The 22742-nt window shown below is 37.0% G+C and overlaps 1 protein-coding gene across 1 annotated transcript; it reads left to right on the plus strand.

Moving 5' to 3' along the window:
* Positions 1-17007: 17007 nt before the first annotated feature.
* LOC131067703 (probable alkaline/neutral invertase F) lies at positions 17008-22118 on the plus strand. Its single transcript, XM_058002823.2, has 4 exons — positions 17008-18014; positions 19254-19685; positions 19837-20395; positions 21452-22118. Exons 1-4 carry the CDS (start codon positions 17598-17600, stop codon positions 21748-21750), a joined length of 1707 nt encoding a protein of 568 aa, XP_057858806.1. The 5' UTR covers positions 17008-17597; the 3' UTR covers positions 21751-22118.
* Positions 22119-22742: the final 624 nt, after the last annotated feature.

Genomic DNA, 22742 nt, shown 5'->3' on the forward strand with positions numbered 1-22742 from the left:
GTTATAAATGTAAAAAGACAAATCAACATGATTGTCCTAAGTTGACTCATAACAATTGGTGAAGTGAAAGATCCCCACCAATTTTGATCATTTTTTTTTTCTAATTGTTTGAGTGTTGATTGAAATGGTTTTAAGGGTTTTACCAAGGTTTTCGTTTTAAGTTTCAATGCCAATGGTTGTGCATGATTTAAACATGAATCATATGCAAATAAATAATGCCCTTCAACTCAAATACTGAAAATATAATGAACTAATACAATTTTCATAATTCTAATTTGAATAAAAGGGGTAAAAAATTTATTTGAAAATCAGATACAAGAATTACATAGAGACCCAGAGCCCCAAAGCTCCAAGAAAGAAACACCAACCATCCCCAGATCATCCAACTTCATATCCACCATGTCCTCAGTAAAAATCTTCTGCAAGTCTTGACAATAATCTCCAGAGAGATGCTCCCAACCTTCAACTTTCCAATCACTACCATGCTCCGAGGCCCACTTGGCCAAACAATCAGCAGCTTTATTCCATTCCCGAGGGATGTGGAAGGAAGAGACCTGTTCCATTAAAGAACTAATTTGGAGAATCTGCTAAACAATCCCTGCCAATTGCCACTGAATCCCACTCACCTTCTGCTCCATCAACAAGTTAACAACAATCTGTGAGTCCGATTCACAAATCACCTTCCTACGACCCAGGTCCCACGCCCGCTCAAGGGCATAGAGAATCGCCAATCCCTCCATAAAGTTATTAGACTGCCACCCTTTATGCACTGAAAAGAGGAAAACAACCTCCCCCATGCTATTCCTACCAACACCACCAACTCCAGCAGGGCCTGGGTTACCCCTAGACGAGCCATCAGTATTAATCTTGATAAACTCATCCTGAGGGGGTATCCATCTTCCCATCCTTTGCACCTTCCTCATGGCCCGTCTACCTCGCCTGACACAAGCTAAGGTTGGAGACAACTCTTGCAACCCAAGCCTACTCACAATATTAGTCTCATCCCTACCCAAAGGAAAATTGACCTCACATTTTGCTTCCACCGTCTCCCGAATCATTGCAATGATTCTATTCCAAACTTGCTGAACTAACAATCTGACCTCACGAAAGATTCTCCTATTCCTCTCGAGCCATATCTGCCATAGAATGAAGATGGGCCCAACATACTAGACAGTCTGAAGGAAGGAGGACAAGATAGGAGGTTTGCCCAAACTACTCCAGAACTCCACCAGAGAATCTGCATGGATACAAGGATGCTTCCACACCCCCCACCAATAATGCCAAATCAGCTAAGAGAAGGGACATCTGAAGAACAGGTGTGAGGAATCTTCCTCCCTGTTACCACACAACACATAGATAGAGGGCCCCATAAATCCCCGCTTGTGGATATTGTCCCAGGTTAGACATCAATTCAAAGCCAAAGTCCAAGCGAAGCAGTTACACTTCGGCCAAGACACATTACTCCACACCTGTTTCCACCAGTTCACCTCTCTTCCCTCAAGTCTTCGGTACAACAATTCATGGTATCCACCAGCCACCCTAAACATGCCCTTAGGATTGGGAGACCAAGCCAGCCCATCCCTACCCTTGAGGGAGCTACAGTGTCTACTTGCCAAAATGCCCTGCAACTCCGCACACTCTTCCTCCGTCCCAGCAACCGGCCACTCATCAGGAAACTTCCACCTCTCCAACTCCAGACGTCCACACCTATAAGCAGCCTTGAAGTCACTCACCCTTGACCATCCAGCCTCCAAAAATCTCTAGCACAGATTCCTAAGGTTAGGGAACTGATCAATAATGGGAGGGTAGCCATCCCAAGAGTCATTCCAGAAAAGGACCTCTTCCCCCCTCCTACAAATCCAAAAGAGCCCTTCCTTAATGAGAGAAGCCCCCCTCTTGAGAGTATACCAAATCGAAGAGCCCTTTCCCTCAAGTGGATATCTAGGGATTTCCTCCAACGGAATCCTCTGCATATATTTGTTGGCCAAAATCCTGGCCCATCCCTGATCCTGCTCCACACACCACCTCTAATACAATTTAGCCACCAACACCTCCCCAAAAGGAATATAATGCCTTAAACCAAGCCCCCTGGACTGCTTCAGGCTACAAACCAAGTCCCAATTGACAAGACTCCATTTTGAAGAGGAAAGATTGCCTGCCCATAAGAATTGCCTAGCTAGAGAGTCCAGACCCTTCAAGAACCACTTAGGAGCCACATGAAGCATACATCATTAGATTGGAAGAGCCCGAACCATCGACTGAATCAATTGAACCCTCCTAGCAAAGGATAGCCATCTATGAGTCCAATGTTCAACTTTCGAGTGGAATTTATCCAAAATACCCTGCCAAGACATCCTAGGAGGGTTACTAGGAGAGATAGGGATACCCAAATAAATCAATGGCAGGGAGCCAATCTGGAATCTCAAGATAAGAGAAATCCTCCATTGAATAGCTTCCGGAGTGTTGAAGAAGAAGATAGAGGATTTATCCTCATTGATCATCTGGCCTGACGCCGCAAGATAAACATCCAAGACCCTACGCAAATTATTAGCTTCTCTGATCCGAGCCATCCCCATAAGAGCCGTGTCATCCACAAACTGTAGATGCAACTACAGCTGCAAGTCATTACCCCATCTCCAGCCCTGAATCATCCCCAGACCCACATTATGCTTAATCAGCCTCCCCAAACCCTCAGCCAGAAGAATGAAAAGATAAGGGGAGAGGGGGTCCCCCTGACGGAGACCCCTAGAAGCACCAAAAATCTCAGTATGATCACCATTGATGAGCACAGAGAAGGAAGTAGTCATAACACAACTCATAACCCACTGAATCCACTCATCAGCAAAACCAAACTCCTTGAGGATCTTCTGGAGGAAGGACCACCGAACTATGTCGTACGCCTTAGCCATGTCCAGCTTGATAAACATAGCTTTTTCCTTGGAAGTTTCCATAGAGTGAATGGTCTCCATGGCAATGACCACCCCATCCAAGATTTGGCGCCCTTCCACAAACCCACTCTGCTCTTCCGAGATAACAATCCCCAGACACTTCTTCAATCTATCCGCTATCAACTTAGAGATGATCTTATAAATCACATTGCAAAGAGAGATGGGTCGAAACTGGCCCAACCGCTCAGCCCCCTCACACTTGGGGATAAGAGCAATGAAAGTCGCATTCAACGCCCGAAGCATCTGCTTATTCCTCTGGGACTCCTGCACCACCTCCAGTAAATCCAGCTTGACGACATCCCAAAATTCTTGAAAGAATTCTACTGGGAAACCATCCAGACCAGAAGCTTTTCCTTTCCTCATGTGGAAGACAATCCTCTCAAGCTTTTCCAACAAAATAGGACACAAAAGCTGCTCATTCATCTCCCCTGTGACCAGAGAGGGAATGCACGTGAGAACCTGGTTCTCCTCTCCCATTTCCCCCTACGGGTTCTCCCTGAAAAGGGTCCGGAAATACTGAGACGCCTCCCTAGATATCGCCTACAGGGATAAGCACTGTTCGCCTCTGTCATTAACCAAAATCGGGATGGCGTTTCCATGCCTTCTAGCTTTCACTGAGTTAAAGAAGAAAGCAGTGTTCCTGTCCCCCTCCTTCAGCCAATCAATACGAGCCCTCTGCTTCCAGTAAATTTCTTCCCTAAGCTCCCATTCCTCAACCATTTTGACAACCCTATCTTCCTCCTTGAGCAAGTCCTCAAACAAACCTTGCTCTCTGATTTCGCTAGTGATCCCATTCAACACAAGTAGAGCAGCTTTTTTGGCATAAAAAATGTTCCCAAAGCCTTGTCGATTCCACTGTTTGAGCTGAAACTTAACAAATTGCAGCTGCTTGGCAAAGGAGTACATGGCAGTGCCAAAGGTAGGCCTCCCTTTCCTCCACCACTCCGCTACCAGAGCCTGCAAAGAAGGATCCCAAAGCCACATCAATTGGAATTTAAAAGGAGGTGAGCGAGCAACCCGAGCCGAAGAAGAAACCAACTTGATGGGCCAGTGATTCGATCCTCTCCAATCAGGAATCTACGAGTTGGTGGACCACCCCCCGCCAATCCAAAAATTAGAAACTAGGAAGCGATCCAACCTCTCAGCAAACCCATACTCTCCCACCCTCCTATTGTTCCAGGTGAACAAGCCATTACTAGGTTTAGTGTCAACAAGATGCAGCAAGGAAATATTATCCTGAAAAAGGAAAGAAGAGGGTTCCAACCGCATCACCCCCCCCTTCTTCTCACTCAGCTCAAGGATGGCATTGAAGTCTCCTGCCATAATCCATGGATGTAAAGGGGCTAACCTACACATACAGGAAATGTGAGACCATAATATTTGCTTCCCCTGAAGATTAGTAGGGGCATAGATATTGGAAAACAAAATGAATTCTCGAGTCTCAAGACTAGAAATAACACTGGATAACGAAGACCGAGAGGCCACCCACCAAACCGGGCGAAGCTTTAAGGGGTTCCAAAGACAGGCCACCCCTCCAGAGGACCCAGCTGCCCTAACACACTGATACTCTCCTTGAGCCCACAGCTTCGGCACCAAACCCATCATACTCTCCATAGTTAGTTTAGTTTCTTGCAGAAATAAGACATCAGGTAAATGATTCCTAATTAATTCTCGAACAACTTTTTGTCTGGGGCTTTTGTTCAAGCCCCTCACATTCCATGAAAGCACAATCATTTTGGAGGATTGGAAAAGTGAGAATCCAAAGTCTTTACCGACCCTGACTCAACCAAATTCTCCTCCATCAATTTGATCTTGTCCAAATCCTTCTTTCTGCCAACCTTTGAGCTCTTCTTTGACGCACTTTTCTTAATGTCTTTCTGATGCAAACCTAGCTGAACGGGGGTCTTATTACTTTTGGCCCCAGCCGATTCCAGTTTTAAAGTGCTCGGAGATGCCTCCCCCTCAACCAAATTCACCTCCACCCTAGTAGTGAGACCCAACTGAGCCCCTACTGGATGATCCATCTCCATTTGCTGGCTTCCCACCTCAGTAATGGCCTAGATGGGGTCCTCAAGTGCTCTTTCTGGAACCCCCCCTAACACACCTTGATCCAGTGGGGTTAACCCCGGATTAACTTCCTGATGGCAAAGGTCATCCAAGGTCTCAAATCTATTAAAAGTGTCCTCCTCCTTTCTCTCCTGAAAGGGCCTCTTTTGTCCTTGGTTCTTGTTCTTAGTCTTAACAGGTACAAAACCATCAGATCCCCCAACCTTAACTGACATAGCAACTTTCCCTTTTCCAGCCCTATCCTGTCTTGGTTCCAACTGCTGAGGTTGGCTCACCACCGGTTTATATCTAGGACACTTGCGTTGAAGATGACCATACTCATGACACAACCGACAACGAAAAGGTAAAGTCTCATAATCTAACTGCTGAACCCATGAATAAGAGTCTGCACACATATCTATGGCATCTGGCAAAGGTTTACTAAGATCAATTTCAACACAAATATGCGCAAAGGTCATTACCTTTCTTCCCAGGGTTTGTGTAGAGGATCCCACTGGCTTCCCAAGCAGAGTGGCCAGCATCCGAAGCACATCTTCCCGACAGCATTCCACAGGAAAACGTGGCAAACGGACCCACACAGGAACCCTATTCGGAAGTTCCTCCAAGGGGTTAAACCCCACATGTCAGGGTTTGATGAACAACCCCACCTGGTTGTGAAAATACAGACCACCTTCGAAGACCCTATTGCGATCCTCCATGCAGTTAAAGGTAACCATGAAGTAATTATTTGCCAGCAGCATAATCTCCATTTCCCCCTCCGGAGCCCAAGTCCTTAGTGCCTAGTTTTCCAAGAACTGCAAAGAAACCCTCATTCCCAAAAACTTGCAATATAGCGAGTGTTTTGAGAAATATTCGACGTCTTCCGCTATCATCTCGGGAGGAATAACCAGTTTTGGTCTCTCGCTGCATCTCTCCAAGCACCCATTAATCTTCAAAATACGGGTACTACCGGCACTATCAGATCCCAACTCTGAAGAAAAGATGTTATTATTGAAAGTCTTCATGCCCTGTGATGGGGGTTTTGAGCCCATCGCGGCACGAAAATCCATGATTGGCTGAGCCTTCGAGGCCTCCCCACTAATACTCGCCATAAAGCTTGAGGCGGATGACACTCTAAACCCCAAAGGGGCCCGAAAGAATAAAAAAGCCTTCAAAATCCACCCCTCCCTCACTCTCCTAGGATGGAAGTCCACCCATGGCCCCCAACCCCACTGGAATCCGTTGTCTGTGTGGAGAAGCGGCCGAGCCGCTCAGCCCGAGCCCCCCCGTAGCCCACCGCTCCTCTTCCCTTCCCCTGCTCTTGCTCCCCGCACAGCCTTGACTCCTCCTCTCTGTGCAGACCCTTCCGCACTCCTTGTAGCCTCTGCAACTCCCCCGATCACAAGCTAGGGCGATGCCCTAGCTCGACCCTCAACACCGAACGCTTGTGCGACCATAGTTCATCGTCATCTGTCTCATAATTCTAATTTATTTACAACAACATACCAACAATTTATTTAATGTTTTATTGACTCAAAAATTCTATGAACATACCTGTACAAACCTGATACAAATCTAAAAGTACTTGAGGTGTCCTTCCAACACCTACAAGGACCATATTCATGCATAGAAGCTGATGTTTAATTCTAGTTTGTGAAATGACCACTTTCAGGTCTAACATGAAGTCTAATCTGCAATAGCAAGATTGACATAAGATACTACAGGTCTAATATGCAATTCCCAACCATCATATTCACTGCCACAAATTTAATATGCACTTTCCATCCACTATATACACAACTACATGTCTGATTATGATTCCAAACCCTAATACCCAGTTGTAGTAGGTTATATTCTCACTAAATAATGGTACAACTAGCTAGATTTATTGTTGAATGCTGATGACATAGGCCCAAACGTCCCAGATCTGTAGCTAATTGGTGAATTCAACCCGCTGTTACAAAAATGTCTAATGTACCTCTGAAAATAACTCCAAACCTACATAAGAATCTCTCCAATGAAGCCAAAATAGGAACCCTATGCATATTTCCCTCAAATATGAACTGGTTTTTCTTCCAATTCACTTTTCCCCTTAAGAGATTTCGTTCCTATGAGGTTGTTCTAGTGTAGAAATCCTTCCTTAGAGCTCATGTGCAACTTCCTATTGTGAAAAATGAAAGATTGAATGCTCAAAATGAAGCCTCACATATTAATTTATTGGCCTCCAAAAACCCCCGCACTAATTAGGGTTTTCAAGCAACTTAATTAAAGTTTATTTTATAAAAATATTCTTCCTCAATGTTGGACGTTCATCTTGAGGCCTTTTATAAACTTTCATAAAGTAATTTTTAATAAATAAAACATCCTCAAAGTTGGGTGTTGGAATTCTAGGCCCATATGACATTTATTACATTAATTTTATTCATGAACGAACACCCCTCAAATGACCACCTTTTAAAACAATGTTGTGATACTAGGACATGGGGTCCTTTATTAATTTAATAATTTATTGTAAAGTGACATTATGATTAAATCACTTTATTTTATTTTAATTAACTATTAAAATTAATACTTTAATATTTATTTTTTATTCAAACCACATCACCTGGCCACCCGAACTAAAAACTAATAATGCATGTGCCATCTTGGTGATGTCTAAATATAGTAGGGTCACTACCAATCCCCTCCTAAAATATAGGGATCATCCCTAAAAAATAGGAACTACAACCACGACCTCCAAAATGATCCCTAAGGTCTCTTGATGCATTCTGATCAACTCCCAGTCAATCCCTAAGGTCTCTTGATGCATTCTGATCAACTCCCAGTCAATCCCTAAAATTTAGGAAATTGTCCCTGATCATCCAAGACTACTCCAAATACCCCCTGTTGCAGTCCCCACCCTCTAGGTGGTCATCAGGCTAACTGTCAATCTCCTCCTAAAAAGTAGGAACCCTCCTAAAAAATAGGATACTGCCTCAAATTGTTTGGAATGGCATGTAAAGATCCCTACTAAGCTCCACAATCCCTAGTTGGATCCCCTAACCACTCGGTTGATCTACATGAACCCTAATGATAGGCCAATCCTGCTCAACTACTTGTCAACTAGAGAGGGGACATTACATGAAGCAATTGACAATAGATAAATTTGAATTTTGAATTTTAAAAAGATAAGGCTTGGATCTGCAATTGCAAAAGTGCCCTAGGCCAACATCCACACCTACATATTTAATCCAAGGTAATGAACAATAGATCACTTCAAAAAATAGTTTTGAATCTAATTTTGAGTTTTTTAATTTTTTTATGGAGGTCCAAACCTGCGAGCACAACAATCCAACAAGGGCATGAAGTTCACGAGCACACCAACCCAGTGAGGGCCTTCACAGAGTAGTTTTTGTTACTCACTATAGGGGCACAAGACTATACGCTGACAACCTCTTTGGTTAAGAGCCAAGGGCCGAGGGGTATCCATTTCACCAAATTCGCCCAAAGCACGATCGCGGCCTCATCCCTTATGATATCAGAGCCTTGCACTTAACAAGATTTTGATCAATATTATAAATATAAAAAGATAAATCTAAAATCTAAAATTGAAATTAAAAATTAAAAAATATTATAATTTAATTATGATATTTACAACACACTAATAAAAACATGCTCATAAACATCCAATTTTCATCAATACAATCCTAAGACTTATTTGAAAACATATTCTTTGTTTCCTTATCCTCTAGAAAACAAAAGGCATCATTACAAATTTGACATTGGAAACCGTTAAACACAAACATAATTTTAATCATAAAAACGTAGAAAACGTGGAGACAGAAATAAAGAGTTTCGTGATCACTAAAACCATAAAGAAGCCTTGTCCTATGGTTTGCCGTCAAATCACGTTTTTCAACTTTTCTTTTATCTCGATTGCTGAAACGGTCAAACTAGCTAAGCCAATCGGGAGGCAACGGCACGTCAGACTTCTGATCAACGGGCGTTCCGAGGCACCGAAATTTACCGTCAAGTGACGGCAGGAGCCCACACGTGAAAGAGAAATTTAAACGGTCAACGGCTCGTTTTCTGTTCTACCACATGCACAATGCCCATGCCCATCACTCATCACTCATGCCCATGCCCATGCCCATCATGTCCATCTGCCCACATCTAATTTAATAATCCCTTTTTAAAAACAAAAATTAAAAATTAAAGTATAATATTGGTTATAAAATACAATATTACAAAAGTTGATGTAGTAATAGTGATAAAGATTCACTTCTGGGTAGAGTTTATAGGGAGAGGAAATGTTAGGGGAGAGGGCCTTATACATGTGCACCCTAATTTCAGGCTTCTCAAAATCTTATGCGGACATTTCAAAATTTTCTCAATTTTATATTCCGCTTACTTTTTTGGAGATAAGCATTGACATGACTTTTTTAGGACACCTGTCTCATTTTGTCCAAGTACCATAACATGTATTGGTACCCACTCACCTATTGACCCCCTTCACCTATTGAAAGTTTTGTATTGTGCGATGTTGTTGGATAAAGCAATGAGATACTAGAGTTCAATACATGATTTAGGTGAAGATATTGAAGGATTGTAAATGATTTTTTAAAAAAATAAGAGACTCTGCATGAGACCTTGCTCTAAAATTAGTTAAAAAGTTGCATGAGACCTTACCCTAAAAGAAGTTCATTTGGAAATGCATCTACTCATAAAAAGTTTATTTGAAAATAATCACTCATAATCAATAGTCTAGGTGAAAACTATATTTTTCAATTTTGAATTCTTGACACTAAGAATTCTCTTAAGGATATCAACTATCACACAAAGACAAATGATAGAATCATTCTCTTATATGGGTTAAGTCCATGTAGTATTTTCTATTGTCTTTTAGGCTTCATCATTTCATAAATAGAGAAAGTTTTTGAATCTTAATTATATTTAATGAAATATTATTTTGTGAAGAGCATCTATTTATGTAATTTAAATATTTAATGTGATCTATCTAATTCAAATATTTATTGTGTTGTGTTTAAATTTTAGATTTAATAGATTTTTTAATTTTAAATAATGAAATCAAAGATATTCCTTGGAAGATAAGATTGAGGTCCTCCAATAATCAACTTCTAATTTTTAATAATATTGTTATAAGATTATCCAGATCTCTAGATTATAACCTCCCAATTTTAAATAATAAAAAGATTATAATCTTCCAATTTTAAATAATAATAAAAAAATAATTTTTAAGTTATCCAATGAAGATATTTCTTATTACAATTTTAGATATAAAAAATCTATTAAAATTGAAATATATAAAAAATTAAATAAATGATCAACAATCTTTAAATGTTAGGTTGTGAAAAGACAATAAGATTAAAAATCAAAGATATCCATAAATTTTAAAGAATGAAAATATATAATAAATCAAAAAGGGTCTATTAAATCATATACTTTCATCAATTTCATATATAATATATATAAAAAATTATTTCTTATAATCAAGAAATTTTATGTCGTGTAATTTTATCATTATTTTAAAAAATTAAATTAAGATTATGAAGATCTTTTGATGTGCATGCAATTATATAAATGAATTGTTATTATTATATATTTTTAAACATGTTTAATCAGAAAAAAGATAAAGATTGATTTTATTATCAAATAATTAAAAATATAAGTTACTAAATATATAATAATAATAATAATAATAATTACTTTAAATCATATTATATTATCCTTAAATAAAACATTAACTATCTATTCATAAATACATAAATAAAGATTATTTTTATCATCATAAATTAAAAATATAATTTATAAAATAATTGAAAATAATAATAAAATTTTAGATCACATCATTAAACAAAATAATATTAACTTAACTATCTATCTATAAACTAATTAAAACTGTATCACATTATCTATCTATAAACTAATTAAAACTGGATCACATTAACAAATAAATAATTAGCTAATGTAAACTTGTCTAAATAAAAATTAACTACTAACTGCTCTGTAATCTCTGTTGTGAGTTATATTTAATCAATCAAATCTCCTGTATAGTTTTCCAGAATATATTAAATTAAAATAATAATAAAATATTTGCAGCCTGAAAAGTTAGATAGGCCTGAAATATAAAACGCGAGTCAAATTTGGCTGTTAGTCTCCACGATTTTCTTGCACGAGGAATCAGAATAAATGTTCGCTGTCGGAATATTCTCCTTTCTTGGCCGGTCAGACAGAATGTCAAAGTCGTCGGAGCCTTTGTTATTATCCACAACAACAGTAGATTGAGCCACGTCATTAGAGGTAAGGATAATATACATTAACTGTCTTGTGGGCCCATTCCACGTCAGAACAAATTAATAAAAGTTAAAGCGTGTTTCAGATGAGAGGTAAACCGTAAAACTATACAAATGCTGAGCTGGCACATTGACACTTGCTCACGTCTCATCCAAAATTTTCAACTACCTTCCCAAAACACCGGAAGGCTGGCAGTTAAGCGGACAGCCTAGCATGCCAGCTGGCTGACGCGAAAGTACTGTATAGCGTGCCGTGTTTCGTAGGGAATATATATATATATATATATATATATATATATATATATATATATATATATATATTTATTTATTTATTCTTATAAGCTCCATTCAAAAGTTCTGGCTTAAAAGATTATTTTATTTAAATGATATTAATTTTAAAAATAAGTTGGAATTTTTTAATGAAAAATTATTTATGTTATTTTAAAAATAAATTTATATATATTTTAATTAGAATAATAAAAAGAAGATATAGATAAATTAAGTAAACTCTTTAATTAAAATTTAAAAAAAACTTACAATAATCATACCAAACATATATATAATTTTTTTTATATAAATATAATTAATTTTTTATTTAAAAAAATAATATTAGCTTATTTTTAAAATTAATAACATTTAAATAAAAGAATTTTTCATCAATAATCATCAAAATGACATAAATATTAAAAATTGGACTTCTATTCTATTGTGTGATATGTAGAAGGCTTTAAAGTTACATCTTTACTCTTTTTTATTATTTATTTATTTATTTAAAGTATGGTCAAGCAAAATTGTTGTTGCCTTGTTGTCACCGCATATTTTGGTTAAGTATATTCTATCCAATTAATTGGACATAAAGCTGAAACTAAATAATTAATATTGGCTCCCTTGAAAAGGTATTTTGATTGGTGATTTAATATGTGCACTTACTATTAAAAGGGATAGTGTTTGAGTCTCATCACCTAAAAATTGATATTGCTTGATGATTATTACCGGCAAAATTTTTATATTGGGTTTCTCACAATTTAATATTATTAAATGTAGTTAGTTTAAGAGAAATTAAGTTATAAATTATTAATTTTAGATTTAGTTTGGTGAAATGTTATTTTTAAAAATCAAATGTAATAAATGGAGGATTAATGTTATTGTTGCATATAGCTATTTGTCAATATTAAGAAGATTAATACTCATGATCTAATGAAAGTCTTAAGTCTTATGCAAACTCAAAAGTTCTTGTTGGTCATTTTAAGTCCTGTGATAGAATTAATTGTAAAATGCATAAATGATCTGATAGGATAGATACTTTGATAAGCTAGTTCACCTTGATTCTCTAATATCAAATTTACTTGTAAGGATGACAATGTTTATAGACACCTTAGAGGAGATTATTTGATAGCTAGGGTCAAGTTCTCATAGGTCAACTTCTTGTGCGAACCAATTTTACAACTTTGAGCAAATGATCATAGATTACAAGCACATACATGCAAATGACCTATATGATACTAAAGCATTTTTGTTTTCTTGTATCCCTTTATTAATTGAAGTGTGCACTAATAATATGTGCTTGTTAATACCTTACAAATTAATTACATATTAAATATCTTTAAGTACCTAGGGATATTGACTCTCTAAAATGTGTGTTAAAATGACTTACAATGGCTAATCAAAAGGGACAAAAGGGTTTAAATTTGATTTTGAACATTTTAATTTTGATGCCAATCTTGAGCCACTCAAGATTGACCTAGGATTGAAAAGTGCTAGTTTGGAGGCAATGAATGGATATGTGGATAAATGAAATGTAATCGAATAATATATGGGAATGTGCACAACTCGAGATGATATAAGATTGGATGCATGGAATTAGGCTCAAATAGGGATGGAATGAATGGGGGAAATGTATCAAGTTGTGACTCAAATTTAGTGCAAGAGGGTGCCACTTGCTACTATGTAATTATATGAAGCCTTCCATTAAAATAGGTCCAAAACTAAATAAGAATTGACATGGTATGCTATTTTCATCATTATGTTTTACCCCCAATATAAGGTACACATAAATATAATCTAAGCATGCATTTCAAAGCATAATACCTTTCTAGCCACGCTTGAAAAAAAATTAGACATTTGAAAATGATATTTTGTCAATGGCAAGTAATGAACCATTATGGATTCTTTTTTTATTCTTCTCATTGGTATGAGTGTTTCATAAGAACTTCAAAAATAAAGAGAATATATGTAATGCTCAGCTTTTCTCACATAAGTGAAGTAGATACAAATAAGAAGTTTTAGCTATCTAGGAAAGATGAGGAGTACATAATGAGATGAAGGGTTAGAAATTTCACATGTATGAAAAGTGATACAAAGATACTTTTCTCAATGTTGTAATGTGATACATGGCATGCTCAATAGATCCATGCAACTCCATCGAATATCAATATAGAAGATGCAATATACTCAATTATAAGAATGATATAGAATTCCACTTGATTTTGTGAGTGTGTAATGTGACCAATATCCAACTAATTATGATTATGCGTCTCTATGAAGCATAAGTCACTACCTAAAATCTCTACCATAAGAACATTAGTGACATTACGTGACTCCCTCCAATTACTTGCATCCATGTATGTAAGGAATTGAAAAAGAGAGAAAATGATACATGGTAGAGCAATAAAATAATTGAATCATATAAGAATGTGAGTACATATATAATATCATAAATAAAATGAAAGTAGGAAATGATTGTCATTGTGTGACAATTAATAATGGATATCAGATGATAATTTTGTAGGATCATAAATTATGCAATCATGTACATAGACTAGCAATGAGTATCAAGGTAAGTTGTTGTCCATAGTATAGGAATATAATAAAGCAAAAGATGGCCCTATATGATATATAAAAAATTACGTTACAATTATATTAGATATATGATCCAATCAAAGGATAAGGCATGCACACATAAGTAGGAGGTAAATGTGAAAGTACATGCAATAACAATGTATTAAAATGAGACAAGATTCATAAATATAAGCATGAAACATAAAAGACATAACAAATGTGTAGCATGAGGAAGATAAGTCATGAAAGCATATGTAAATAAGGAATGCCAAACATGAGAAAAGACAAAAGACAAAGTCAAGCATACATATACCAAATAAAGATGTGAGACAAATATATGATATATAAGGAAATGGTAAGTGTTAAAGAGTGAAAAATGACGCACTGCATGCCTCCAAGTAAGGGAAAACAAACATTAGTTGAAATAGAAAAGTGAGAGTGAGACAACAACAAAAGAAAATAAAAGGTAACAAAAAAGGTTAAACTATAAGAAAATAAGCAACAAAATTATGACTAAAAATATAAATATATAGATATTCAATCCATAAAAAAGCTCATGAATCATGGAACTAATCTAAAAAAAAACATCTTCCAAAAGATCATCCTCTTTAAAAAAATATTTCTTAAATATTCTTAATATAATTATATTATAAAATATTCATAAATTAAATTGTTTAGTTTGATTAAATCAAGAAAAATAAATATAATAAGTTTCACTATATTTATATAATATCTTACAAATTTCATAAAAAAAAATATCAAAATAATATAATAATATTTAAAAACAACAATTTATATTGACTTTACTTTTTCAAAATATAATAATTTTATTATTTTTGAATTTTCCTTTCATTAATGTACCCTCTCATGATAAATTTCTTTATATCAGATTTTGAAAATCTGTTAACAATTAATATAATTATAATAATTTTTGTTTATATACATTATATATTTTCATATTTTAATTTTAATGAAAGAAATTATATAACTAATCATAAAGCATTTGACAAATAAAACAAATATGTAATCATATGGATTATTATGAGATAATTCGACATACTTAAAAAAATAGTAACATCAAAATAAAAATCTCTTTATAAAATTAGAGCTTCACATAGATTATGCAATTTTTTGGAGAAGGATCTAAAACATTCATAAATGTCATTCATCAATTTAAATTATTTAAAAAATTTATAATATTTATCTACATATAATTACTATAAATTCTCATATAAATATGTTAACACGATGTTTTTGGGAGTGTTTTATATCAAACTCAAAATCATTCAGATATTCTATATGGGAGCGAGTCATAGGCTATCAAGTATTGAGGAATATCTATTCTGTCAAAATCATCCAAAGACAACCCCAATCTCATCCTTTATGGTGTTAGGACCTTGCCCTTAGCAACAATTGATTCAAAACCATTCAACTTCACTAACAAACCAAGAGCTAACAATATGAATTTTGTTTTCATGTAAAGTGTTTCAGTTCAAATCTTGTTTAGTTGTAAGTGGGCCTTGGTTTGCTAGTGAAGTTGAATGGCTCCAAATGAGCCCACTAGGGATTAAGTCTTGTTGAGTACAAGGCTCTAACATCATAAGCAATGAGGTCAAGATCGTGCCTTGGGGCGAATTTGGGGGAATGGATACCCCTCATTTCTTGGCTCTTCTAAGCCAAAAAAGTTTTAGCATATAGGCTTGTGCCTCCATATTGAGGGACTAAAACTACTTTGTGGAGGCCCTCATTGGGCTAGTGTGCTCGCGAGTTTTGTGCCCTAAAAAAATATTTCTTGTTCAATTGTATGAACCTTTTACAAGAATGATTTTGGAAGAAACTGTGTATGTTTTTGGTATCAACAATTTGGATTGCACTCAACAATCCATCATTTGGGATGAGGTTGATGCAAAAACCATATGTAGTTTCTTCCATAAGCATTCTTGTATATATATGATGGACTGTGGAAAACATGTGCCAAATGTATGAACCTTATTATCCTCAAGAATTGTCTGTAAGATTTTTTGCATCAATGTTTCAGATCACACTCTATGGTCCATCATTAGGATGAGAGAGTTACATCAACGTTTCAGATCACTCTCCCTGATCCATCATCGAGATGAGAGAGTTGAAGGAGAAAATTCCTTCCTTCCTTATTCATTGAGAACTGTATTTCAATTCTCTTCAACTGTCGATTGATGGAACGACTTAAATCACACACACTAAGCTTACACTTCTAGGCTTAAAAGTGTTAAACACTAAGAGTTGATTGGCATTTTCTAAGCTTAATATGTTGCTTAATGTGTATGGTCACACTAAGAATACTACTTCTAGGCTTAAAAGTATTAAAACACTCGAAATTGACTAACATTCTCGTGTGTGGTTTACAACTGACCTTGATTGATAGCTTCAATTCTTTGTAAATTTGCTTTATTCAATATAAAATAAAAAGAACCAACAATTCTAAATTACACTAAAGATCCATTAACAATTCTAAATTTCTTAAATATCATTAAAAAAATGAAAATTTGACTGTTCCCTCGAGATAAGACCGTCCCACATAATTGTGAATTTGTTAGCCTCCCTAATGGAAGAAGAACAATTAATCAACCAAATGTTTGTTGCAACCACAAAGGAAGCCTTAACCACCAACCTTGACCTTGGATTACTACAAACACGTTCCGTATACCTACGCCCCACTCAGCAGCAGCAAATGCCAGAAAATAAAACAAACAAAAAAAAATTCAATGAAAATGAAAAAAAATGTAAAAAATCTGATAAAGGAAAACTGGGTTAGGTGTAATTCACGCTTGTACCCACTCAGTCAATCCATCCATATCCAGCACGGCACGAGAGAGCTGAAGTGAGCAGTCGTTAACAGCTAAGAAGAAGTAAAACCCAGGCAGGACCCACCATTCCAGAATTCATGTGTTTCATATTCTTAAACTATGATTATCTTGAATAACAAGGCATCGATATCACCTCACTTGGCGGACCCTGCAATCCACGCTCTGCTACTGTGGACATATATTTCTAGAACACACAGTCTCTCTCTATAATTTCATATGCTATGCATACATGCCCTTATCCATCGGCTTGCGCTTATAAATACAGATTGCAAATCTTTCATTTCATATTTCATTCTCCATTTCCCCTTGTGGTGTTGACTTGCTGTGCATCAACGTGATCCATTTCAGTTTTCATTGTCTGTGTGCGGGTCCCCACCAGACACACACCTTCTGTTAAGTTTCCCCCCCCCCCCTCTGATAAAACTCTGCTCTGCCAACCAACATTTCAGCACATTTTTCTCGAGGTCTCCTTGTCCTGAAATCTGCTTATATCCGGGGAACTGGAAAGCAAAATCCTTCCCTTCTAGAATGCTCATTTGGTTTTGTTGGTTCGCTTGGTTTCTGGTTGGAAGTATAAATATTGGGTGTTTCCGGGCTTGTTAAAAGCGTGAAATTTTGATTGCCAAATGCCTTCCAGTACGCTAACGATGGAGTCCCTGTCTTTGGCGTGTGGGGAAGGAGGGGCAATGGCAGAAATGAGGCCGAGGCCCTTGAATCTGGAACGCAGATCGATGGATGAGAAATGCCTGAATGACCTGGCCTCTACGGTTAATCCCAGTAGCGGGTGCCAGAAGGTGGGATTGCAGCCCATAAAGAGTTCTGAGCGGCTTGAGGCAATGGCAACGGCCACGGTGTCTCCCAGCCTGAGTTTCCGATCTGGAATGGGGACTCCTGGCTCGTCATGCCATACCCCTTTTGCACCACATCCAATGGTGGCTGATGCGTGGGAGAATCTCAGGAAATCTCTTGTTTATTTTCGTGGGAAGCCTGTGGGTACCATAGCTGCACTGGATTCTACAGAAGATGCCTTGAACTATAATCAGGTGTGCTAAAACTTTTATTATAATTTTATTTTATTATAAAAAAATTCATTGCATATGAATAGTCTGCACAGTTTTAGTCGCTTGGGCTTGTGGGTGTGGGAGAGACCTTTTTGTTTTTTGGAGAGGACCTTGTTTACCATGCACACACACGATTTTCTGCACAAGATCCGTTTCTCTGTGCAGGGGATCTCTCTCGTCCATTGCTCGTCTCTTAATATTTTATTGTATAAATGTTTTGTCATAACACTAGAGCGAGATCTTGTCTGTGAGGTTGACTGTTATATCAACACCTTACGAGTTGCATAGTTGTAAGATGATATTGGCTTCTAAATTGTGTTCCCTTATGGAAATTGCATTGTTACCTGGGAGTCCTCTCTAGTGGATTGGTCAAATGGGCGAGTTATTCCTCAATGGTCTAAGATTGAAGATTGTTCAACCATGGCCTGCAAAAGTTGGGTTATTCTATTTCTCGGAAAGTTGCATTGCCATATGATGAGATTGTTTATATTCACGGCTGCCAATATTGTGCTCTTTAATCCCTTGGCGAATTACATTGTATCCCGGGGACTGCTCTCCATTATGGATTGGGTGCATTTTTACCTGGGTAGTCCTCTCCAGTTGTGTTGTTCAAACTGGAGATTTGTCTCCCAATGGTCAAAAGTTTTATTCGATGATAATGGCTGCCAAAGTTGGGGTCTTTTATTCCCCAGAAATTTGCGTAGTCATATGATGAATTTGTTTGATATAAAATGGCTTCCAAAGATGTGCTCTTTTATCCTTTGGTAATCTGCCCTATCATGGAATGAGATTGACTGATGGTAGTAACTGCAAAAATAGAGCTCTTCCATTTCTTGGGAACTTGCTTTGTCATAAGATGAGATTTTTTGATGGTTATGGCTGCCAAGACTGTATTGTTTAACCCCTGGTAAAATGCACTGTATTAAGAAGAGACATTTTGATGATAGTGGTTCCCAAGGTTATATTCTTTATCTTTTTGGAAATTGCATTATTAGAAGATAAGATTATAAGACGAGATTGCTGGATGACAATGGCTGTCAAAGTTGCATTCTTTATGCCTTGGTGAATTATGTTGTCATAAAATGAGATTGTTTGTTGATGATGGCTGCCAAAACTGTGTTCCTTTTTCCTTGGGGAATTGCATTGTGATAAGATGACATTGTTTGATGACACTTGCTGCCAAACCTGTGTTCTTAATTGTGATTTCTTTGTTATAACCAGGTATTTGTTAGGGACTTTGTTCCGAGTGCTTTTGCATTTCTGATGAATGGGGAGCCTGAGATTGTCAAGAATTTTTTGTTGAAGACCCTGCATCTCCAAGCCTGGGAGAAGCGGATTGACTGTTTTACTCTTGGTGAAGGTGTTATGCCCGCTAGCTTTAAGGTCCTTCATGATCCAGAGCGGAAATCAGACACCTTGATTGCAGATTTTGGGGAAAGTGCCATTGGTAGGGTTGCCCCTATTGATTCAGGCTTTTGGTGGATCATTCTGCTCCGAGCCTACACCAAATGTACTGGAAATCATAGCCTTGCAGACATGCCTGATGTACAACGTGGGATGAGACTTATCTTGACCTTATGTCTTTCTGAAGGGTTTGACACCTTCCCAACACTTCTTTGTGCAGATGGTTGCTGCATGATTGATAGAAGAATGGTCAGCAATCTTGCCTCAATTTTTTATTCTTTTCAATTAGATACTTTTTAGCTAATCTACAGTAGAATGCCGGTGATGTAAGACTTATTGGCATAGTGATCTTTTGTGTTCAAGGATTCTTATCTAATCCTTGGCATTTTGCTTTATGCAGGGTATTTATGGTTACCCAATTGAGATTCAAGCTCTTTTCTTTCTTGCGTTACGCTGTGCAAGAACTTTGCTCAAACATGAACGTGGAGGCAAGGAATTTATTGAACGGATAGATTCCCGGCTTCATGCCTTAAGCTACCATATGAGGACATACTTCTGGCTTGATCATGAGCAACTTAACAATATTTATCGGTACAAGACAGAAGAATACTCCCATACAGCTGTCAACAAATTTAATGTCATTCCAGATTCTATCCCTGATTGGGTTTTTGATTTTATGCCAATGAGAGGAGGATACTTTGTAGGAAATGTCAGCCCTGCCCGATTGGATTTTAGGTGGTTTTGTCTAGGTAATTGCATTGCAATTTTAAGCTCATTGGCAACACCAGAACAGGCCTCTGCAATTATGGATTTGTTTGAAGAAAGATGGGAGGATTTGATTGGGGACATGCCTCTCAAGATTGCATACCCTGCCCTAGAAAACCATGAATGGCGCATTGTGACAGGTTGTGATCCAAAAAATACTAGATGGAGCTATCATAATGGTGGTTCTTGGCCAGGTGAGTGAACATATGTTGTTTTTTAAAATTACAATCGTTGTTCTGTTTTAACTCTTTGGTGGTAGAATCTGCCTGAGGGCAATGGTGCTCTCTCTGCTTATCACTATGCAGTATGAAGAGTAACAATTCATTACATTAAAGTCCAAAAGCATGCTTCTTTTGAATTGATTTAAGTTCTGAAATGTAGGTTTGACCAAAAACCTTGTTCGGAACAAAGATCTAATTGAAGGGAGCGCTGCACCTATGCATTTACCATCCATATATGATCTGAAAAACTTGTGCATTTCATTTGTCTATATTTGATTTGGTTTTATTACTGTGATGTTTACCTAGCATTGGTCGTGTTGTAGGGCATCTTCCTGATTGTATCTTTATAAGCCTAATTTCAGTATCATATTTTTGTTGTTCTTTCAATTTGTCGTATCTAAAAGGTGTGAGGGTTTTGTGGCGGATTTTCATTGTGGAAGAGATTCTGGATACATTTTATATTAGTTTTTTTATTATAGTTGTTTGAGGCTTTCTTGCTGATAATTCATTGTTTTGACATTTCTATTTGATTTGACATTTCGGTGGTTTTAGCTTCCCAGCCAAGAGATGATCATGTCATTTCTGTCTAATACCTCTAGAAGTGTTTTGGACTTCTTCTGATTTTCTAAGCCATTTCTTATTTTTTATTCTCTACCTTTAACACACTGGCACATTGTAGTTTATTGTGTTTGTATTCTGTATGTTGAATACTTCCTGTTTATGTTATGTTATGGCTGTTTCGTATGATACTAGATAGTTAAGAGACTCGCAAATTATCACTAAGCCATTTCCATGTACTGGTGTTTTTTGAAGTTATGAAACAAAAGAACTTTACTGTTATCCTGGATGCTATATCTGCAGTCTAATTTTATTTGTCTGCACCTTGTTGGCCTGTTCAAGTCTTAATCATTGAAGGAACTTTGATTTTCTAGGAATGTTTTCTGTGTTCTGTTCAATAATGTTCTATAACAAGAGATCCTTTATTTCCTCTGTATAGTGGGTATTAAAGCAAACTTTGGTTTTGTGCAGTTTTGCTGTGGTTATTGACAGCAGCATGCATTAAGACAGGGAGGCCACAGATAGCTCGCAAAGCAATTGAACTTACAGAACGAAGGTTGGCTAGGGATGGTTGGCCAGAATATTATGATGGAAAAGCTGGTGGGTATATAGGGAAGCAAGCCCGAAAATTCCAAACTTGGTCTGTAGCTGGTTATCTTGTCTCGAAAATGATGTTAGAAGATCCTTCACATCTGGGAATGATTTCTTTAGAAGAAGATAAAAAGATTCTCAAGCCACGTCTCAAAAGATCGGTTTCCTGGACATGCTAATTGAAAACAATTATGTTTGACAAATTGTACCATCATTTTTCATTCAAAAACTGTTCTTGATACATGAGAGTCCAGCACTTGTTCCGCTTCTCTCATCTTGTACATGTTAAATTGTTTGTCCCCCTTTGATTCCAAAAATAAGATGATAATGAAGCACTCCTTAACCCCAAATGCTGTTCTCTTCGAATTTCCTGCAATCTAAATGTTGTGGGCATTCCATGAATCTTCGAGGGTTACTTGAATTTCAGTTATAATATTACTTCTATAAAAGATTTCTGATGGAAGCTTGTTCAAAGAGATCTGTACTGAGTTTTTTTTTAATAATTTCCATGCCAGTTTCAATATACTTATTCATATCTATGCCTTTATCTTTTAGCGATTACACCCTTCCAATTTACAAATGAGGTTGAAGAATGGTTATGGTTAGAAAGTTATCCTAGGTTTTTACAACGCAATGTATGGCAACATGAATTTTGTAATTCTCCGTCATAAAAGCTCATTTTGGTTATTGCTTTATTTTTGTAGAATGTAGTTACGTTTGGAAGAGGTATTAGTAACAGAGGGATTCTTGCAGAAACTCTGAAACACATTCCCGGTAATGGTCTGGAGTCTGGATTACCTTTGACACCACTACCCACGGTATCTTACATAAAGAAAATCTGTTAAATTTGGTTTTTATGATGCCATTTATTAATAGACTGTATTTTCATTTGTACATGCGTAGGACTAGGCTAATCTCCCGACATTTACTGTTAATCATGTTAAAATGAACATGTCACATCGTGGATACCATGTGACCCAGAAATTCCTGGCAAAGCTTCTTTCACACCTGAGTTTTTGGGGGCCGGCCAAAGGGCTACTCGGAAAAGTGTTTTTCTCAATCCCCACTAGATCACACGGCTTGTTTTTTTAACTAATAGGTAATATAATAGAGATTGGGTTAAAATCTAATTGGAGTTTAGTAAGGTAATGTACACAGTTGGTTTGTGCAT

This window comes from Cryptomeria japonica, chromosome 2 (assembly GCF_030272615.1).
Source record: "Cryptomeria japonica chromosome 2, Sugi_1.0, whole genome shotgun sequence".
Classification (NCBI taxonomy): Eukaryota; Viridiplantae; Streptophyta; class Pinopsida; order Cupressales; family Cupressaceae; genus Cryptomeria; species Cryptomeria japonica.